We start from the raw sequence: 20440 nt of genomic DNA, 5'->3' as shown, positions 1-20440 counted from the left end.
TGCAAGGATTCCAAGGAATGTGATGTCGAATATTTCAAAACCTGTAGAAATGGGCGGAACTTGCCACGCCTATTTAGGTTACTTCTCGACGTAAACTTTTAAAACGCCGATACACGTATCTTCTTTTTTCGGTCCTCTTTCATAATCTGTGCGGGGTTTCTTGTAATTTTAATAAAAAGTTCAATTTTGTTGTACAGTGTTATGTTCTTGAAGGGACAATATTTCGAATGCTAGGTGCACTATGACTACCTTTTTTTTTAATTTCAACACGATCTGGGAAGTGTCATTAAATTCAACTAAATCACAAGAACTATCTTCGATGAAAGTTCCAAAACGGTCCTCTAACAGCCCTTAAACTGCAGACTGCAAAAATTCCAACGGCGGGTTCTTTCGTAGCGGATTGGCCCGAAACCATAGTACTTCGACCAGCGGCTGCCAAACCACCATCAAACCTATGCTTCTACTTAGGTTTCTATGTTGCTACAACAACAACCTCTTTGAGGTACCGAAAGAAGTTGTCCGATATAGACTTTATTGGACTTCTTGAGGAAATAAAACGAATTTTTTTTAAAGAATTCTCATCTGACCTCTAGAAGCAAAAAAACTTGGATTTTTTTTAAACAATTTAAGGGGGACGGACTTCTCGAGGAAAATAAACGTGGATTTTTTAAACAATTTTAGGTGGACTTCTGGAGGAAAATAAACTGGGATTTTTTAAACAATTTTAGTTGGACTTCTAGAGAAAAATAAACGTGGATTTTTTTAAACAATTTTGGGTGTATATCTGGAGGAAATAAACCAAGATTTAAAAAAAAAAATTAGGTGGACTTCTAGATAAAAATAAATGTGGACTTCTTGGGGAAAGAAACGAGGATTTTTAAACAATTTTAGGTGGACTTCTTGTGGATTTTTCGAACAATTTTAGGTGGACATCTTGAGTGAAATAAACGTGGAATTTTTAAATAACTTCAGGTGGACCACTTGGGGAAAAGTAAACGTGGATTTTTCAAACAATTTTAGGAGGACTTTTTTAGGGAAATAAACGTGGAATATTTAAAAAACATATTTTAAGAATTTTTATTGGACCTCTTGACGAAAATAATGGGCCGATTCCGTACAGCGAGGCGAGTCGTGTCGCGTTGCCAGTTGCAATTTTTCCATTACGTATGGCAAAAGTCGCTCGACGACGTCAAATTTTGTCGCCGTAATGTTCATTTTCCGGCGACAACAAATTAGCTGTCGCCGTTCATTTTTACTAACGAATAAAAATAAAAAAAAAAAAAAAATAAAAATAACTTGTTATCGACGATTATTTTCTATCGCTGTACGTAGTGCATTTTTTAAATTTTGTCGCAGAGACGATAGACGACGCGACATGACTCGCCTCGCTGTACGGAATCGGCCCATAAACGTGGATTTTTCTAAGAATTTTTATTGGACTTTTTTAACAATTTTATGTGGGCTTCTTGGGAAAAAACGTGAATTTTTAAACAATTTTAGGTGGACTTCTTGAGAAAAATAAATGTGGATTTTTCGAACAATTTTAGGTGAACTTCTTGAGTGAGTTAAACATGGAATTTTTAAATAACTTCAGGTGAACCTCTTGGGGAAAATAAACGTGGATTTTTCCAAGAATTTTTATTGGACATCTTGAAGAAAATAAACGTGGACTTTTCTAAGAATTTTTATTGGACATCTTGAAGAAAATAAACGTGGATCTTCCTGCCACACCAACATTAAACCTATGCTTCTACTTAAGTTTCTATGTTGCTACAACAACAACCTCTTTGAGGTACCGAAAGAAGTTGTCCAATATAGACTTTATTGGATTTCTTGAGGAAATAAAACGAGATTTTTTTAAACAATTTAAGGTGGACTTCTCGAGGAAAATTAACGTGGATTTTTTAAACAATTCTAGGTGGACTTTTTGAGGAAAATAATTGTGGATTTTTCAAACAATTTTAGGTGGACTTCTTGAGGGAAATAAACGTGGGATTTTTATTGGACCCCTTGAAGAAAATAAACGTGGATTTTTCTAAGTATTTTTATTGGACCTCTTGAAGAAAATAAACGTGGATTTTTTAAAGAATTTTTATTTTTTTTATCTCTTGAGAAAAATAAACGTGGATGAACGTTTGGGAGAAGAAATATTGCCGAATTTGTGCCGCCAACGCTGGATGGAGTGCGGTTGGATCTCTCTACGGAGGCGAAATACCTGGGAGTGATCCTGGACCATCGGCTAAGATGGAATAGGAACACAGAGGAGCGTACCAAGAAGGGTTTAATCGCGCTTTATTCCTGTAAGAACTCCATAGGCAAGAGCTGGAGTCTCAGACCACATGTAATACATTGGCTGTATAGGACAGTGGTCAGTCCCATTTTGACCTATGGTTGTATCCAGAGCCAGGGGAGATGAGACTGACTACATCTCACCAAGCCTGGACTTTGACACAGCTGAAGTATTAAACCCCGACAGGAGTGAGTGGGCACGAGGCAGACCACTTCCCGATAGTCTGTCGATCTTCACCGATGGGTCGAAGATGGAAGAAGGCACGGGATCTGGTGTGTTTTGTGAAGAACTAGACATCAGGAACTCATACAAGCATAATGACAATTATAGTGTTTTTCAGGCAGAAGTTTTTGCGGTTTTGAAAGCCTTGGAATTAATAGTGGGAATGGCGGATCTTATAGATAAGGCAGTCACTGTTTATGTGGACAGTCAGGCTGCTCTAAAAGCGTTAGGGTCATACAGTATTAAGTCCAGGATAGTTCAAAGATGCAGGTCTCTCTTAAAAACATGTAACATAGTTGTTAGGTTTTGTTGGGTTCCAGGGCATTGCAATGTTGAGGGAAACGAGATAGTTGATGAATTGGCTAGAAGAGGATCCCAATCCTCGGACCTCACGGTAGAGGATTGTGTCAAGCCACCTCTCTGCTTTTTCCTCGACAAACTCAGTAAGCTCTACGCAGAGAAAACCGTTAAAGTTTGCCAAGATGTGCCTGGATGCAAGGAATCTAAGTCAATCTGGCCGGTTATCTCATGGCGTAGAACTTCGTCCCTCCTCTCGCTGTGCAAATCAGAAATCAGAACCGTTGTGGGGTAATAACCGGTCACTGCGGAATAAGATCCATGACTTGCAAGTGGGATGGCAATAACATTGAGTACTGTAGGTTATGTGAGGATGAGGAGGAAACGGAGACAATCGAGCACCTTCTATGTAGATGTCCTAGACTGATGGTCAAAAGACATAGACTATTTGGTGAACATGTAATTGAATCTCTTTCCTACTTCGCCTCTATTGGTAGTTTACTGCAAGAGCCTTAAGTTGCTCTGGGGCAGGCCAGCACTGACCTAAAACCATTAGTAATTAAATCGTAGTTAGGTACTAAACCATTTTCCTTCTTTAAATAATCTGATTTCTCCAGTACAGTCACTAATTATTCTTACTCTTCTCTCTTGTCACACCAATTTCGCTTCCCTTCCTGTCCAACCTAATCATCTCCCCCCACACAGCACATTACATCAACAGACATATATCATCACCCACAGTCACACAGCACCACATACTCCATCCACAATGGGCACCACATCACTTGTCTTCCACACCACCAATATCTTCACACACTATCATCATCTGAAATAGCCACGCATCATCATCTACATCAGCTACTCCGAGTGGAGTAGCTGCCAGCATGGCAGTAACGCATCCTGAACCTAACCTAACGTTTGGGAGATACTTTCGATCAAAACGGTTACTCCTATATACCTCAGAAGTTCTTTTTAGTTCTTCCATATACCAAAGAAAACAGAGCACCTCTTGGGGTCTTCTATGGAAAACAACAATTCTTCGGATCCTTTAGAGACCTCTTCAGTTTTTAGGGTTTTCTAGAGACAAATAAGACCTGTTGAGGACTTCTAGAGACAACGGAAGACTCTTTGTGTCTTCTAGAGAAAATATAAGACTTCTAGTGACAACAGAAAACCCTTAGACTTCTTAGAGACAAGAGAAGACCTCTTTAGGTTTTCTAGAGTCAGCAGAAGAGTCAACAAAAGCCTTTTGGAGACAACAGAAGAACTCTTAAGGTCTTGTGGAGACAGTAGAAGACATTTAGCTTTTTATAGTACTGTAGAAGACTCTTGGGGTGTGCTATAAACAACAGAAGACTCTTGGGGTTTCTAGAGTTAACGGAAGACCCCTTGAGGTACTTTTAAAGGCTTCGAGAGACAGCAGAAGACTCTTAGGGTCCTTTAGAGAAAATAAAAGACCTCTTGAGGTCTTCTAGAGTCAAGCGAAGAATTTTAGGGGTTTTTAGAGGAAACACAAAAATTCCTAAAGTCTTGTGGAGACGGAAGAAGACATTTAGGATCTTCTAGGACAATAAAAAATGACCCCTGATATCTTCAAGAGCCAACAACAGAAGACTACTTAATGGCTTCTATATACACCAGAAGACTCTAGAGTCAACAGAAGATTCTTAGGGTATTTTAGTGTAAACAGAAGGCAGACAGAAAAAGGTTTTGATGGCCTAACAGTATCTAAGTTAGGTTCTTCTAGAAACAATAGAAGGAAAAGAAGAAGAAAATTACGTAATGCCTATTTGTATACAAATTAATCATTGGTAATTTTGTACATTGTGTGTGTTTGTAGTTTGTACAGTATATTTCATAGGAATTGATTGTGATTGACGACAATCAGAGATGCATAATTTCCTTCAAATGAATCAGCAGAACATAAAAGTAGGTTTTATTTAAGGGAAGTTATGTCGGAGGCGATTATTAACGTTTCATGATAAATTATTATCCCTAAGGCCTTATTCACCTGTTTTAACTCTTGTGCCAGACACTGAAAATAACACATGAAAATATTTTAGCTTTTAGGAGAGGACGGAGGTGAAGGAGCTCCCTTTCTCCCTTCTTACCCATAAGCTCAAAACATTTACATGAATATTTTCATAGTCTGGCACAAGACTAACCTCTCTATAACGGAGTGTTTTATTGCACAAGTGGGAATTCTCACACAAGATAACCACTCTTTAACGAATTGTTGTCAAAACAGAGAAAATATAAATGAGAAAGAAAACACATTAATAACGCTCTTTTTATTAAAGTGCACATTAAAAAAGAGAAGCAGAACCCATTTCAAAACGAATATTGTTTCAAAATAAGTGCCCTGTTGCTCGAAAATTAGACATCTGAAGGAAAACAACTGACAATAGTCTTAAAAAGGCTGGTATTGAAATGCTGATATTGAAATACAAAAATAGGGTTTTAACACGTATTGAAGATGTTACGATTGAAGACCATGTAATGTCGAAGGCGATACTTTAACCCACCCAGTCCATTTGTCGAATATATTCGACATTAAGCAATGTTTTACATGGACAGAAATTATTTTTGACACTGAAAGGGTTAACTAAGAATTATCCCCTTTTCGAGTCTCGAAACAATGTTCCCGATCATATTTTTTGTACCATTGCAAATTGTGAAGACTTTGATCAATCAAAGTGGCAAAGTGGCAAAAACAAATGCACACCTAAATAAAAATTCAAATTATGTTTATTCATATACTCACATTTGTTTCTTTATTACTCATGTATGTAGGTCAAATAAACCATTTAGCCTTGGTTTCCCTAGTAATTCTTCGGTCCCCAAGTGCTACGTTATAGAGTAGTTCGATTGTATTTCTTATTTTTTGCTGTGTTCCTGAACCTGTTATCGAAAAAAATTAGTAGATTCTTGCAGTACTGGAACAGACCATTTTATTTTATATGTATATTTAAAACAAAAATTATATAAATATAAAAATATAAATATAAAAAATAAAAATATATATAAAAAAACAAATAAAAAATATAAAAAAAGATACAGCAGTGCCTGCTGGACCATGTCAATAACAGACATATTCCAACCAAATCTAAAATGATTCCCCAACATGCAATTGAATTCTTTATCAATATGAGACGGGTATTTTATTTTTGAGGGGAAAATTCCCCTGCAATTTTAATTGTTAGCAGGTATGTATATACATACATATGTATATGTGTACGAGGTTCATGAAAAGAGAACAAGGAAAGATAATAATGTACATATGTACATATATAAAATCCATATAAAATATTTCCGATTTTTTAAAATTATTTTGCAGTAGCAAGTGTTTGCGCTGATTACGGGAATGTATTATGTTCTTCGAGGGAAGATGATCACAATGACTACCTGCTTTGTTTTTTCAAAATAGTCTGGCTTAATCCCATTGTTGTTGTTTTATTATTTTAAAACAACTAATTTATTAGTGGAAAAAGGTTTGGCATTTGTTCGCCAAGGGGTAAGGCAGGGAATACTAGTTTCGATCCACGCCACTGGATCTCATCAGTTCCCTTGTTTCTTGTTTGTGGATATTCTCCACCGAAGTTATTTTTCAATAACTTCTTCAACAAGAAACTTTTTACACCCAAACATCAATCGTCAGCTCGAAGTATAAATGTAAACAAAGAAAAAAACTTCAATGAGAAGTTTTTCCTTGGCAACCTAATACAACTCCGACGAAAGTGTTTACGAAACAAACTAAACCTTTTCCCACTGCTATGTGTCGTAGAATTTCTACGAATGCACATAACAAAATGTTGGTGGTAGCTAGTCGATGGACTCTTGAGGTCTTCTAGAGACAACAGAGAACTTCATGGGTCTTCTAGAGATAAGAGAAGACCTCTTGAGGTTTTCTAGAGACAACAGAAGAATCTTAGATTCATAAGACCTTAAGATCCTCTGGAGACATCAGAAGACCTCTTGCTGTCTTTTAGAGACAACAGAAAGTTCTTAGGGTGTTCCAGAGGCGTCAGAAGACCTCTTACGATCTTCTAGATGCTAAAGAAGACCTTTTGAGGTCCTCTGAAGGCAATAGAAGACTCCTAGGGTTTTCTAGAGACAACAGAAGACCTCTTGAAGTCTTCCAGAGACAACAAAAGATCTCTTGAGATCTTTTGGAGACAACAAAAGACTGTGGGGTCTTCTAGAGAAAACAGAAAACCTCTTGAGGTCTTTTGGAGACAACAAAAGACTTTTGGGTCTTCTAGAGAAAACAGAAAACCTCTTGAGGTCTTCTTGAGACAAACATAAAAACTTTTAAGGCCTTCTAAATACAACAGACGTTGTCTTTAAGTCTTCTGAAGACAACAGAAGATTCTTAGGGTCTTCTAGAAACAACAGAAGACATCTTAAAAACTTCGAGAGACAACAGAAGACCTCTTGAAGTCTTCCGGTCTAGAGACAACAGACAACTCTTAGGATCTTCTAGAAACAACTGTAGTGCGATTCTCTAGCACATTTTTTGAGTTACCGACCATTGTCGGTAAAATTAAAATGCTTATAATTTCGGTAATTACCGATGTTTTTCGGAAAGTTAGCGACGAGTAAAAAGCAGTCGTAAACTTCTACCGATAGCAAGAGTGTTGTCAACTTTTATTTGAACTTTTCATTCATAATTTTGCGTTTTAATTTTACCGATTTTTGTCGGTAGCTCAAAAATGTGTTAGAGAATCGCACTACAGAAGACCTCTTACGATCTTCTAGAGGCTAAAGAAGACCTGTTGAGTTCCTCTGAAGGCAATAGAAGACTCTTAAGGTGTTCTAGAGACAACAGAAGACCTCTTGAAGTCCTCCAGAGACAACAAAAGATCTCTTGAGGTCTTCTCTAGACAACAAAAGACTCTTCGGGTCTTCTAGAAACAACAGAAGACCTCTTGATGTCTTCTAGAGACTACAGAAAACTCTTTGGTCCTTTTAGAGACAAGAGAAGACCTCTTAAGGTCTTTTAGAGATAACAGAAGACTTCCTGAGATCGTTATATACAAAAAAAAAAAACCTCTGAAGGCAATAAAAGGCTCTTAGAGCCTTCTAGAGACAACAAAAAATCTCTTGAGGTCTTCTAGAAACAACAGAAGACATCTTAAGAACTTCTAGAGGCAACAGAAGTCCTCTTGAAGTCTTCTGGAGACAACAAAATACCTCTTGAAGACTTCTGGAGATAACAGAAGACTCTTCGGGTCTTCTAGAAACAACAGAAGACCTCTTGATGTCTTCTAGATACACTGGATGAGTCATAGGGTATTCTAAAGAAAACAAGTAAAAAAGTGTCAGTCGGTTATGCCGACAGATATATACCCTCAGCCAAGTGAAACTTTCACCTACGGACAGTTCTAATGTATTTAAGGTCTCTTCAGAATTTTGTAGCCCTTTTTGGATATTTGAACTTGCCGACAAAAATGTGGATTAGGCATTAACTGCACTAAGACACAAATGTTGAACCTTTGTGGGGGAGGTACCCTTAGGGAGGACCGATATGGGCCATTTTATAAGTTAAACTAAATTTTGCCAAAATGTTAGGAGATCCAAAGTTTGGACCAAATTAGTTGCCCCATTCAAGTGATATCGTCCTAGCATTTTAGTGACAGTTTTTAAATATTGGGGAGAAGTACCGGAAGTTGTGGTCCGGTATTGCCACATGAAACTAAATTTGGATATAATATGACGAAGACTAAATGTTGGACCAAATCGGTTGAACAGCTCTCCGACCGCCACATATGGTGACATAGGGATTTTTTACATCTTTCGGGCTGTTTTCCTAAGCAATATGGACTTGCTCCTGAAAAAACTTTTACCGTCGTAATGGAGGTAGCGAATGCAATTCGCTTCAACAAAAAAAAAGTGATTCGATTGCAGGTCTTAAAGTGAACTTATCCGAAAATTTGTGTGGGAGGTACCGGATGGAGTGGACAAATATAGTCCATATTTGAACCTGATCTATATCTGGTAGATATATTAGGATGTGTAAAGTATAGACCAATTCGGCCACTCCCTTCAAGAGTTATCGTGCGCACAATTTTTTCGAACATTTTTGAACTTTTGTGGGGGAGGTACCTGAAAGAGTGGACCGATATGGCTTATCTTCGAATTTAAACTATGTTTGGACAAAATATTACGAAGGCCAAATTTTCGACCGAATCGGCAGATCCGTTCGAGAGTTATTTTGCGCTCCATCCACTACACACGGTGTCATAGGGACTTTTTGCACCTTTCAGGCTATTTTCTCGGGAAGAATGGACTTGCCCCTGATGAAACTTGTGTCGTGGTATGGGGGCCCATGAATGCAAGTTGTTGCAACAAAAATCGAAGCGATTCGAGAGCAGGTCCTAATCTAAACTTATCCGAAATCTTGTGTGGGAGGTACCAGAAGGAGTAGACAAATGTAGTCAATATTCGAACCTGATCTATAGCTGGTAGATATATTAGGATGTGCAAAGTATGGATTACATCGGTCACTCCCTTCAAGAGTTATCGTGCGCACAATTTTTCCCAACATTTTTGAACTTTTGTGGGGGAGGTACCTGAAAGAATGAACCGATATGGCTTATCTTCGAATTTAAACTATGTTTGGACAAAATATTACGAAGGCCAAATTTTAGACCGAATCGGCAGATCCGTTCGAGAGTTATCTTGCGCTCTGTCCACTACACACGGTGTTATAGGGGCTTTTTGCACCTTTCAGGCTATTTTCTCGGGAAGAATGGACTTGCCCCTGATGAAACTTGTGCCATCGTATGGGGGGCCATGAATAAAAGTTGTTGCAACAAAAATCGAAGCGATTTGAGAGCAGGTCCTAATCTGAACTTATCCGAAATCTTGTGTGGGAGGTACCCGAAGGAGTGGACCGATTGAGTCCATTTTGAAACCTCATCTAAGTTTAGTGTGCAAAGGTTGCTTCCTTCAAGAGTTATCGTGCGCACAAATTTTCCGAACATTTTCGAACTTTTGTGGGGGAGGTACCGGAAGGAGTGGGCCGATATAGCCCATCTTCGAACTTAAACTAAGTTTGTACAAAATATTACGAAAGCCAGCCAGACAGACAGACGAACGGACATTGCTCAATCGACTCCAAATCGTCTGAAACACATTTGGTCCAAACATACTTGGGGTCTAAAACCATTACTTTGATGAGGCACATTTTGCCCGTATGAAAGTGTATATACCCTCGTTAGCATAAATGCTGAGGGTATAATTAAAGACCTCTTGATATCTTCTAGAGGCAACAGGAGACCCCATTAATTTCTTCTAACGTCAACAGAAGATTCTTAGTGTCTTTTAGAGACATTTAGGGTTTTCTTGGACAACAGAAGGCATTTTGAGGTCTGCTAGGGACAACCAACAGAAGGCCTCTCGTGGTCTTTTAGAGGCAAAAGAAGACTTCTTGATGTCTTTTAGAGAGACAAGGGAAGATTCTTAGGGTCTTTTGGCTATAACAAAATACCTGTTGAGGTCTTCAAGAGACAAAATACACTTACAAAAGACTTACGTTCTTCGTAGAGAAGACCTTTAAGTTCTTCTTATATAAGAAGACTTGTTAGCTCCCTCTATCTATCGAGAAATGCTTCCAGCGTAATGTTGACATTTCATATTCTTCTAAACTAATTGCAACAGTGATGACCATACAAATCTGCCCTCGTATATTCCTTGATCTTTTTGACTTTAAATTATTATCAAAATAGCAATCAGCAATCTCAACATGAACCACTGAATATGCAATAATTTTATTCATTAGTCATTCTACAACTTTTGCAGAATCCTAAAGATGTTGTTGAAATCATATTTTTATTTAACAATAATTTTATTATTATCGGAACCACTAGTTTTTGGTGACACTATTGATGAGGAGGTAATAATTAAAAAATGTGTTTGTCTATAAAAATAAATAACTTTCCCTATTTTATTGTACAACAACAAGTATACCGAGGATGAAAAGAATGAAATTGAATTATATCGTCAACTATTTCGTCGTTTAAATTTGATTATCAAAAGCAACATCAATGTGGAGGGAGATATACGAGAGCTGAAGGAGGCATTGGAGACTTTCAATAAAAAGTAAGTTCGAAAGAAAATCTTCGGAAGTATAAGTACCTTAAATGAAGCTTCATAGTCATCATTGTCGAAGATCTAAAATAACCCCATAAAATGATCCACTCTCCACTTATATTTTACAGATTTGACAATCAAACTTCCACGAGAATTCCCACTCCAACAACAATACCCATCTGTTGCAATAATACTCCCCACAAAAACAAAGATCCCTATGTAGACGATAAATTCACATGTTTTGGTGATGGTTGGATAATCATACAAAGACGTTATAATGGTGCTGAGAATTTTGATCGATCTTGGCAAGATTATAAAAAGGGTTTTGGAAACAATGCCCATGAATTTTTTATTGGTTTGGAAAAGCTCTATGCCTTGACACTTATCAAACCTCACGAACTGCTGATCGTTTTAAAAGATTTCGATAATCAGGTGCGTTATGCCCACTATGATAACTTCCGTTTGGCACCGGAAAGTGAAAGTTATCGCATAGAAGAATTGGGCCGTTATAGTGGTACAGCTGGAGATTCACTAAGTTATCATAAGGGGGCAAAATTTTCTACACAAGATCGTGATAATGATGCTCACGCGGATTTACATTGTGCCAAGAAATTTGGTGGCGGTTGGTGGTATCAGGCATGTCATGAGAGGTAAGTTTTAATTCGGAAGATTAAGAATGGTGATTTAAATGTTGTTTTATTCTATTTACAGCAATCTCAATGGCCATTATATTAAAAGTGATCACAATCTCAGTTATGCCTCTGGTATTCATTGGAAAACTTTTCGTCCCAATTGGTATTCGCTGAAATTCTCGCAGATGATGGTGCGACCAAAATGAATAAAAAAGGGATTACCAAATGGAAATATATACAGATTTTGGATCAAATAAAGTTGAGAAAATTGATGTAGAGGAGATTTAAATGGAAATGGCGACTTATTGAGATTTTCTATAGACAACAAAAAATTACTTGCGTTCTTTTAGAGACATCACTGATGTCTTCGGAAGAGAAAAGTGGATACTTGACGTCTTCTAGAGTGTATCAGAAACCTCTTGAGGTCCTCAAGAGACCACAAAAGACCTCCTGGGATCTTCTAGAGACAACAGAATACCTCTTGAAGTCTTCAAGAGACAACAGAATACCTCTTGATGTCTTAAGAGACCACAGAAGACGCCTCAAGGTCATCTAGAAGACACAGAAGGCTTCTTGAGGGTTTCTATAGCATACAGAAGACCTCTAGAGGTCTCTAGCGGAGACAACAAAACATCTCTTAAGATCTTCTAGAGAAAAAAGAAAACTTCTTGAAATCATCTAGCAACCACAAAATACCTATTGAGGTCTCCAAGAAACAAAAAACATTTTCAGGTTTGCTAGAGTCTACAGAAGGCGTTATGAAGTCTTCAACAGACCTCACAAGCCATTTTCAAGTCTTCTAGGGACAACAGAAGACTCTTGTGGTCTACTACATACCGCATAAGACCTCTTGGGGTCTTTCAGAGCTTATTTCTTTTAGAGACCACAGAAGACCTCTTCATGTCTTCCAGAAGCAATCTTGAGGTCTCCAAGAAACAAAAAACATTTTCAGGTTTGCTGAGTCTACAGAAGGCGTTATGAAGTCTTCAACAGACCTCACAAACCATTTTCAAGTCTTCTAGGGACAACAGAAGACTCGTGTGGTCTACTACATACCGCTAAAGACCTCTTGGGGTCTTCCAGAGCTTATTTCTTTTAGAGACCACAGAAGACCTCTTCATGTCTTCTAGGAAACGCAGAAGCCATTTTGGGGCCTTTTAAAGTCCACGGAAGACCCAATGAGGTCTTCTACAGTCTCCAGAAGACCCCAAGATGTCTTAAAAAGAACACAGATGATCCCTACAGGTCTTCTAGAGAGAACATAGGACCTTATCTGGTCTACTAGTGGCAAAAGTTCTTCTAGAGAAAACAGAAAACCTCTTGAGGTTATCAAGAGATCACGAAACACATTTTCAAATCCTCAACAGATTATGGAAGACATATTCAGGTCTGCTAGACCAACAGAGGACCTTTTCAGGACTTCTAAAGAAAAGCGAAACATAAGACCTCTTGTGGTCTTCCACAGCTAATTTAGGGACCACAGAAGACCTCTTCATGTCTTTCAGAAGCAACTTTGAGTTCTTCTAAAGTCTACGGAAGACCCAATGAGGTCTCCACAAGGCCTCAAGACGTCTTAAAAAGAAACACCTTTTCAAATCCTCAACAGATTGAAAGACATTTTCAGGTCTGCTAGACCAACAGAAGACCTTTTCAGGACTTCTAAAGACAAGCGAAGACCTCCGCAGGTCTTCAAGAGATCATGGAAGACCTTTTCAAGTCTTCTAGAGTCTACGGAAGACCTTTTCAGGTCTTCAAGAGACAATAAAGAACCTCTTGGGGTCTTTGAGGGAGTACAGAAAACTTTTTCCGGTCTTCGACCTGAAGACATTGAGGTCTTCCAGAGACCAAAGAACATCTCTTGAAGTCTTCGAGAGGTGACAGAAGGTCTATTGGAGTATTCTAGAGTCAACAGAAGATCTCTTGAGGTCTAGAGACAAAAAGTCCATTTGACATCTTCTACAGAATACGTTTGGAGGTCTTCTTAATTCTACAGAGGATCCCATGAGGTCTTCTACAGTAGCAGAAGACTTATTCAGGTCTTCTAGAGGCAAGAGAGGACCTTTTTAGGTCTTCTAGAGACAATAATAGACCTATTGAGGTTTTCTGAAGACAATATAGGACTCTTGGGGTCTTCTAGAGGCAACGGAATACAATTTCAGGTCTTCTAAAGGTAAGAGAAGATCTTTTCAGGTCCCCAAAAATCACAAAAACCTTTTCAAATCTTCTAGATACAATAGAACCCCTTTTCAGGACTTCCAAAGACAAGCGAAGACCTCCGGAGGTCCTTTTCAAGTCTTCTAGAGTCTACGGAAGACCTTTTCAGGTCTTCAAGAGACAACAAAGAACCTCTTTGAGGGAGTACAGAAAACTTTTTCAGGTCTTCGACCCGAAGACATTGAGGTCTTCTAGAGACCACAGAACACTTCTTGAAGTCTTCGAGAGGCCACAGAAGGTCTATTGGGGTATTCTAGAGTCAACAGAAGACCTCTTGAGGTCTAGAGGCAAAAAAGTCCGTTTGACATCTTCTACAGAATACGTTTGGAGGTCTTCTTAATTCTACAGAGGACTCCATGAGGTCTTCTACAGTAGCAGAAGACTTATTCAGGTTTTCTAGAGGCAACAGAGGACCTTTTTAGGTCTTCTAGAGACAATAATAGACCTATTGAGGTTTTCTGAAGACAGCATAGGACTCTGGGGGTCTTCTAGAGGCAACGGAATACAATTTCAGGTCTTCTAAAGGTAAGAGAAGATCTTTTTAGGTCCCCAAAAATCACAAAGACCTTTTCAAATCTTCTAGATACAATAGAAGACCTTTTCAGGACTTCTAAAGACAAGCGAAGACCTCCGGAGGTCCTCAAGAGATCATGGAAGACATTTTCAAGTCTTCTAGAGTCTACGGAAGACCTTTTCAGGTCTTCAAGAGACAACAAAGAACCTCTTGAGATCTTTGAGGGAGTACAGAAAACTTTTTCAGGTCTTCGACCTGAAGTCATTGAGGTCTTCTAGAGACCACAGAACACTTCTTGAAGTCTTCGAGAGGCCACAGAAGGTCTATTGGGGTATTCTAGAGTCTTCTAGACGCAACAGAGGACCTTTTTAGGTCTTCTAGAGACAATAATAGACCTATTGAGGTCTTCTGAAGACAGCATAGGACTCTTAAAAATCACGAAGACCTTTTCAAATCTTCTAGATACAATAGAAGACCTTTTCAGGACTCAAGAGATCATGGAAGACCTTTTCAACTCTTCTAGAGTCTACGGAAGGCCTTTTCGGTTCTTCAAGAGACAACAAAGAACCTCTTTGAGGGAGTACAGAAAACTTTTTCAGGTCTTCGACCTGAAGACGTTGAGATCTTCTAGAGACCACAGAACACTTCTTAAAGTCTTCGAGAGGCCACAGAAGGTCTATTGGGGTATTCTAGAGTCAACAGAAGTCCTCTTGAGGTCTAGAGGCAAAAAAGTCCGTTTGACATCTTCTACAGAATACGTTTGGAGGTCTTCTTAATTCTACAGAGGACTCCATGAGGTCTTCTACAGTAGCAGAAGTCTTCTTCTAGAGACAACAGAGTACCTTTTCAGGTCTTCTAGAGACAATAATAGACCTATTGAGGTCTTCTAGAGGCAGCGGAATATAATAACATGTCTTCTAAAGGTAAGAGAAGATCTTTTCATGTCCCCAAAAACTATGAAGACCTTTTCAAATCTTCTAGAGACAGTAGGAGACCTTTTCAGGACTTCCAGGGACAGAAGAAGAGGACCCCATTAGGTCCTCTAAAGTATCAGAAAACTTATTTGGTTCTTTTAGACACAACAGAGTACTTTTTCAGGTCTTCTAAAGCAACAGAAGATTTTTTTCAAGTTCCCAAAAATCACGAAGACCTTTTAAGGTCTTTTAGAGACAACAGAGGACCTTTTCAGGATTTCTAGAGACAACAAAAGACCTTTTCAGATCTTTTAGAAACAACAGATGACCTCTTGAGATCCTCAAGGGATCACGGAAGACCTTTTCAGGTCTTCTAGAGCCAATAATGTACCTATTGAGGTCTTCTGAAGACAGCATAGGACACTTGGAGTCTTCTAGAGGCAACGGAATACAATTACAGGTCTTCTAAAGGTAAGAGAAGATCTTTTCATATCTTCTAGATACAATAGAAGACCTTTTCAGGAGGTCCTCTAAAGTATCAGAAGACTTATTTGGGTCTTTTAGAGAAACAAAGTACTTTTTCTGGTCTCCTAGAGCAACAGAAAATTTTTTCAGTTTCCCAAAAATCACGAAGACCTTTAAAGGTCTTTTAGAGACAACAGAGGACCTATTCAGGATTTCTAGAAATAACAAAAGACCTTTTCAGATCTTTTAGGAACAACAGATGACCCCTTGAGATCCTCAAGAAATCACGGAAGACCTTTTCATGTCTCTAAAGACAATAATAGACTTATTCAGGTCTTCTGGAGACAGCATAGGAGTCTTGCGGTCTTCTATAGGCAACCGAAGACCTTTCCAGGTCTTCTGGAGACAACAAAGATATTTTCAATACTTCTAGAGATAACACAAACCGTTTTTAGGCCCTTTGGAGACAACATAAAACATATTGAGGTCCTCAAGAGATCACGGAAGATTTTTTCAGTTATAAAATGTTACGGAAGACCTTTATAGGTCCTCAAGATATAACGGAAGGCCTTTTCAAGTTGTTTAGAGACAACTGAATACCTTTTTAGATCTTTTAGAGACAAGAGAAGACCTCTTCAGGTCTTTTTAAGACAACAGAACCACTTTTAAGACCCATAAGAGATCACGGAAGAGTTTTCAGGTCGCGGAAGAACTGTTTAGGTTTTCTAGAGACTATAAAATACCTATTGACCTCTACTTGAGACAACAGAGGAATTTGGGTGTCTTCTAGAGGCAACAGAAGACCTTTTCTTGTCTTCTAGATGTATCAAAAGACCTCTAGAGGTCTTCTAGTGTCTCCAGAAGTTCTCTTGAGGTCTTTAAGATAGTTAGAATACCTTTTCGGCCTTTCTAACGATAACGGAACACCTCTTATTATTATTATTATGACTTAAAGGTTTAATTAAAGAAAACTTTTAAGGTCTTCCTAGAGTTAAGGCTTCTTTTCTTATAGAAGAATTGTAAAATCATTTTATAAAAGAGTTTAAAAGATCTTCTTCAATGGTTTCCTGTAGAAAAAGTTAAAGTTGTCGGCTAATATTTCCATTTGAAACTTACAGCTAACTTTACCCAAACATCTCATTTAATGCTAAATACTTCCTAATAACGCCATGAACTTGCAAAATGTTGTTTTCAAAGTTTGTAATACAAGAATTGTTCGGTGGCTATTGTAAAGACATATATCGTGACTCTTATCAATTTGTAACTGTCATATTTTATTAGGCCCATAACACGAGTGAGAATGGGAACACCCTCTATTGCGACTTGCAAACAACCCAAAAACAGCGGTTAATGGCAATATTCCGATTGATTTGATGTGACGAAACCACAAGGCAAAAAACACAAAATAACTGAGTTATTGATATGCCATTTGTGTCAACTCCGCCTCCCCCTCCAATTAGGTGGGAAAATTATGAATGCAACATAAACAGTTTGGATGGGGGAGGTAATTTACTTCAGTTTAGAAATTTGTCACACAAATTAGTTTTGATTTTCTTGTTGGGGTCTTGTCATTCGCATACTCGTAGAGAGATAGGTCATGGATAAACACGGCTATCGGGTGTGTGAATATAAAAATCGTTTGCAGGCCCAAAGTAACGGTTGGCGTAGTACATTTTATTATCCTGGCGGTGGTAATTATCGTGGCTATTGGTTGAAATCTCAACATCATCGTTTTGGTGTTAAGGAATCAAAAAGACATTTGATCTACGATGGCCAATGGTGTGAAGGAAAACGACATGGTTGGGGTATGATGCGTCGACGTTTGTCTGATGGTACAATGGAACGTATTTACGCCGGACAATGGCAAAATGATAAAAAATCGGGTGAAGGAAAACAATTTTATGCCGATGGTAGTATCTATTATGGTTGGTGGCGGGCAAATCGTCGTCATGGCTTGGGTATACAATGGTTTAGCACGGGTAATATTTATTTGGGTGAATGGCAGGTGGATATGGCCCATGGTCTGGGTGTGTGGTTTTATGGTAAGGATGATAAAATGTAAATTATATTTTTTTAATTTATTTATTTAATAGCTAATGGAAACCGCTATGAAGGCTACTTTGCAAGGGGGTTTAAGAATGGCGAGGGTACATTTTATCACATGCACAGTGGTCAAATACAAAAGGGCATATGGCAAGATGATGTGTGCAAAGTTTCCATGATGCAAGATGAGTTTCGTCAGCAGGCACAGAAGCCTACTTCGTATCCAATACCAGCGGTAAGGGCAAAGATTCTATGAGAAGATCTTAAAGTCTTCTATGAGAAGACATTTAAAGTCTTCTATGAGAAGACCTTAAAGTCTTATATAAGAAGATCATAAAGTCTTCTATGAGAAGACCTTAAATACTTCAATGAGAAGACCTACGAGTCTTCTATGAGAAGATCTTAAGGTCTTCTAAGAGAAGAAGTCTTTTATGAGAAGATCTTAAAGTCTTCTATGAGATGACCTCAGTCTTCTATGGGAAGATCTTAAAGTCTTCTATGAGAAGACCTTAAAGTCTTCAATTAGAAGACCATAAAGTCTTCTATGAGAAGACCTTAAAGTTTTCTATGAGAAGACCTTAAAGTTTTCTATGAGAAGACCTTAAAGTATTCTATGAGGAGACCATAAAGTCTTCTATGAGAGGACCTTAAAGTCTTCTATGAGAAGACCTTAAAGTCTTCTATGAGAAGACCTTAAAGACGTCTATGAGAATAACTTAAAGTCTTCTATGAGAAGACCTTAAAGTCTTCTATGATGAGAACTTAAATTCTTCTATGAGGAGACCTTAAAGTCTTCTATGAGAAGAACTTAAAGTCTTCTATGAGAAAATCTTTGTCTTCTATGAGAAGATCTTAAAGTCTTCTATGAGAAGATCTTAAAGTCTTCTATGAGAAGACCTTAAAGTCTTCTATGAGAAGATCTTAAAGTCTTCTATGAGAAGAACTTAAAATCTTCTATGAGAAGACCTTATAGTATTCTATGAGGTGACCATAATGTCGTCTATGAGAAGACCTTAAAGTCTTCTATGAGAAGACCTTAAAGTCTTCTATGAGAAGACCTTAAAGTCTTCAATTAGAAGACCATACAGTCTTCTATGAGAAGACCTTAAAGCCTTCTTTGAGAAGACCTTAACGTCTACTAGGAGAAGACCCTAAAGACTTCTATGAGAAGACCCTAAAGACTTCTATGATAAGACCTTAAAGTCTTCTATGAGAAGACCTTAAAGTCTTCAATGAGGATTTTATTGACATCCCTTGGACATTTCAGTTACGCCTAGCATGTCCCAAGGAATTCGTAAAAAAACTTTTTGCCGAATATTGGCTTTGTACCAACACCGCAACTAAATCACATGAGGTAAGTTGTGATGATATCCTGATATTGAACCAAGTGTCTTTGTAACCATATTAACACAATTAGGAAATCAATTGTTTAAAATTTGTGGAAAAATTCTGTTATCATATAAAACTGGAACCAAAAGCTATATCACAGTCAAAATTTATATTGGATGATTTATATTTTCCATGTACCTGCAAACTCCATGAAAAGCTAATAAGTTTACGTGAATTATAATTATCATCTCTTTACTTTCTCTTTCCTTAAAAAACAGGTCTTTCCAACCTCAATAAATAATGAATAAATCAATTTAGATCACAGTGTTTTAATTTGTTTAAATTTTTTAATGAATAACTAATATGTATGTACAAATATTAATTAATTCAGAAGGAAGAAAAATAACTGATCAAACAAGACTGTGCAAGAATCATGATACAATGAATAGGTAGCAGCAACTGCCGTTTTTGGTAACATAAGATGTCAAAATTTGACATAAATTCAATGCAATTGACACATTATGTTACCATCAGCTGGGCTTCAGCTGGGCTGATAATGCTACCTATTCATTGTATCATGGCAAGAATTCAAAATCATAAATACCATGTTGCCATATACATATTAAATTTATAGAGTTACCATACTACTGAACAATGTGGGAATTCAGTACATTAAAAAGGTAATACAAGAATAGTTACTAATTTGAAATTGCGAAGTCAAAAGGTAATGCTGGGTTTACATTTACAAAATCCACTCGATTTCTACGGTCAATTCCATTGCTTAAACGTCAAATGAAATCCCATGGATTTCAGATGAGTTTTTATTTGAAGTATACGCAAAGGAATTGAAACTTGAAATAGACTCGATTTCGTAAAAAACATAAACGTACTATAAGTCTCCAACATTGGCAGTCTCGGGGAACCTAACACCCCGTTTAACTTAACCGGATTTAATAAAGCCACTGGGTTTCAAATGTCGATTACATATCAACAACGTCAATAAATCCTCATAAAGTAGGTTATACCCCGGTTACACTATTGAAGGTTAGCCCACTGGGTTTAATAGATCCAGTGGGTTAATCTTTGCTGGTTACACTTAGCTTTTCGAGGATATAAACTGTCAGCTGATGTTTGTTTACGTATACATACAAAATAACTAATAAAAGGTCTGTCTGGTTACCCTAAAATTTGTAACAATTTGTACCAATTGTTGCTGGAAGTCGTCTGTTAACACAAAAAGTCAGCAAAAAAGAGCGATTCGAGAGAGACATTTTGACAGTTCTTTCACTGAGAGCTTGCAAATTCTTGCTGGACAAATTTCTTCTAGCAAGCACTTGCACTCTTCTTCTTCCTGCAAACAATCAATCATCTGTTTTAAGTTTTTCGTTGATTTATGTTTGTGAAAATCGAAAACAATTTTATTGTG

At 37.7% G+C, this 20440-nt stretch overlaps 2 protein-coding genes across 2 annotated transcripts; both read left to right on the top strand.

Annotated features, from left to right (window-relative positions):
• Positions 1-10576: 10576 nt before the first annotated feature.
• LOC141406796 (microfibril-associated glycoprotein 4-like) lies at positions 10577-11830 on the top strand. Its single transcript, XM_073992833.1, has 4 exons — positions 10577-10706; positions 10776-10912; positions 11032-11553; positions 11615-11830. Exons 1-4 carry the CDS (start codon positions 10623-10625, stop codon positions 11739-11741), a joined length of 870 nt encoding a protein of 289 aa, XP_073848934.1. The 5' UTR covers positions 10577-10622; the 3' UTR covers positions 11742-11830.
• Positions 11831-17156: 5326 nt separating this feature from the next.
• LOC141406797 (MORN repeat-containing protein 3-like) lies at positions 17157-19351 on the top strand. Its single transcript, XM_073992834.1, has 4 exons — positions 17157-17684; positions 17736-17920; positions 18953-19039; positions 19103-19351. The coding sequence occupies exons 1-4, from the start codon at positions 17240-17242 to the stop codon at positions 19253-19255; spliced, it is 870 nt and encodes a 289-aa protein (XP_073848935.1). The 5' UTR covers positions 17157-17239; the 3' UTR covers positions 19256-19351.
• The last annotated feature ends 1089 nt before the right edge of the window (positions 19352-20440 follow it).

The sequence above is a fragment of the Musca autumnalis genome, unplaced genomic scaffold (assembly GCF_047663935.1).
Source record: "Musca autumnalis isolate F117 unplaced genomic scaffold, ASM4766393v1 scaffold_5, whole genome shotgun sequence".
Classification (NCBI taxonomy): domain Eukaryota; kingdom Metazoa; phylum Arthropoda; class Insecta; order Diptera; family Muscidae; genus Musca; species Musca autumnalis.
This window is presented reverse-complemented; position numbering and strand designations above follow the sequence as displayed.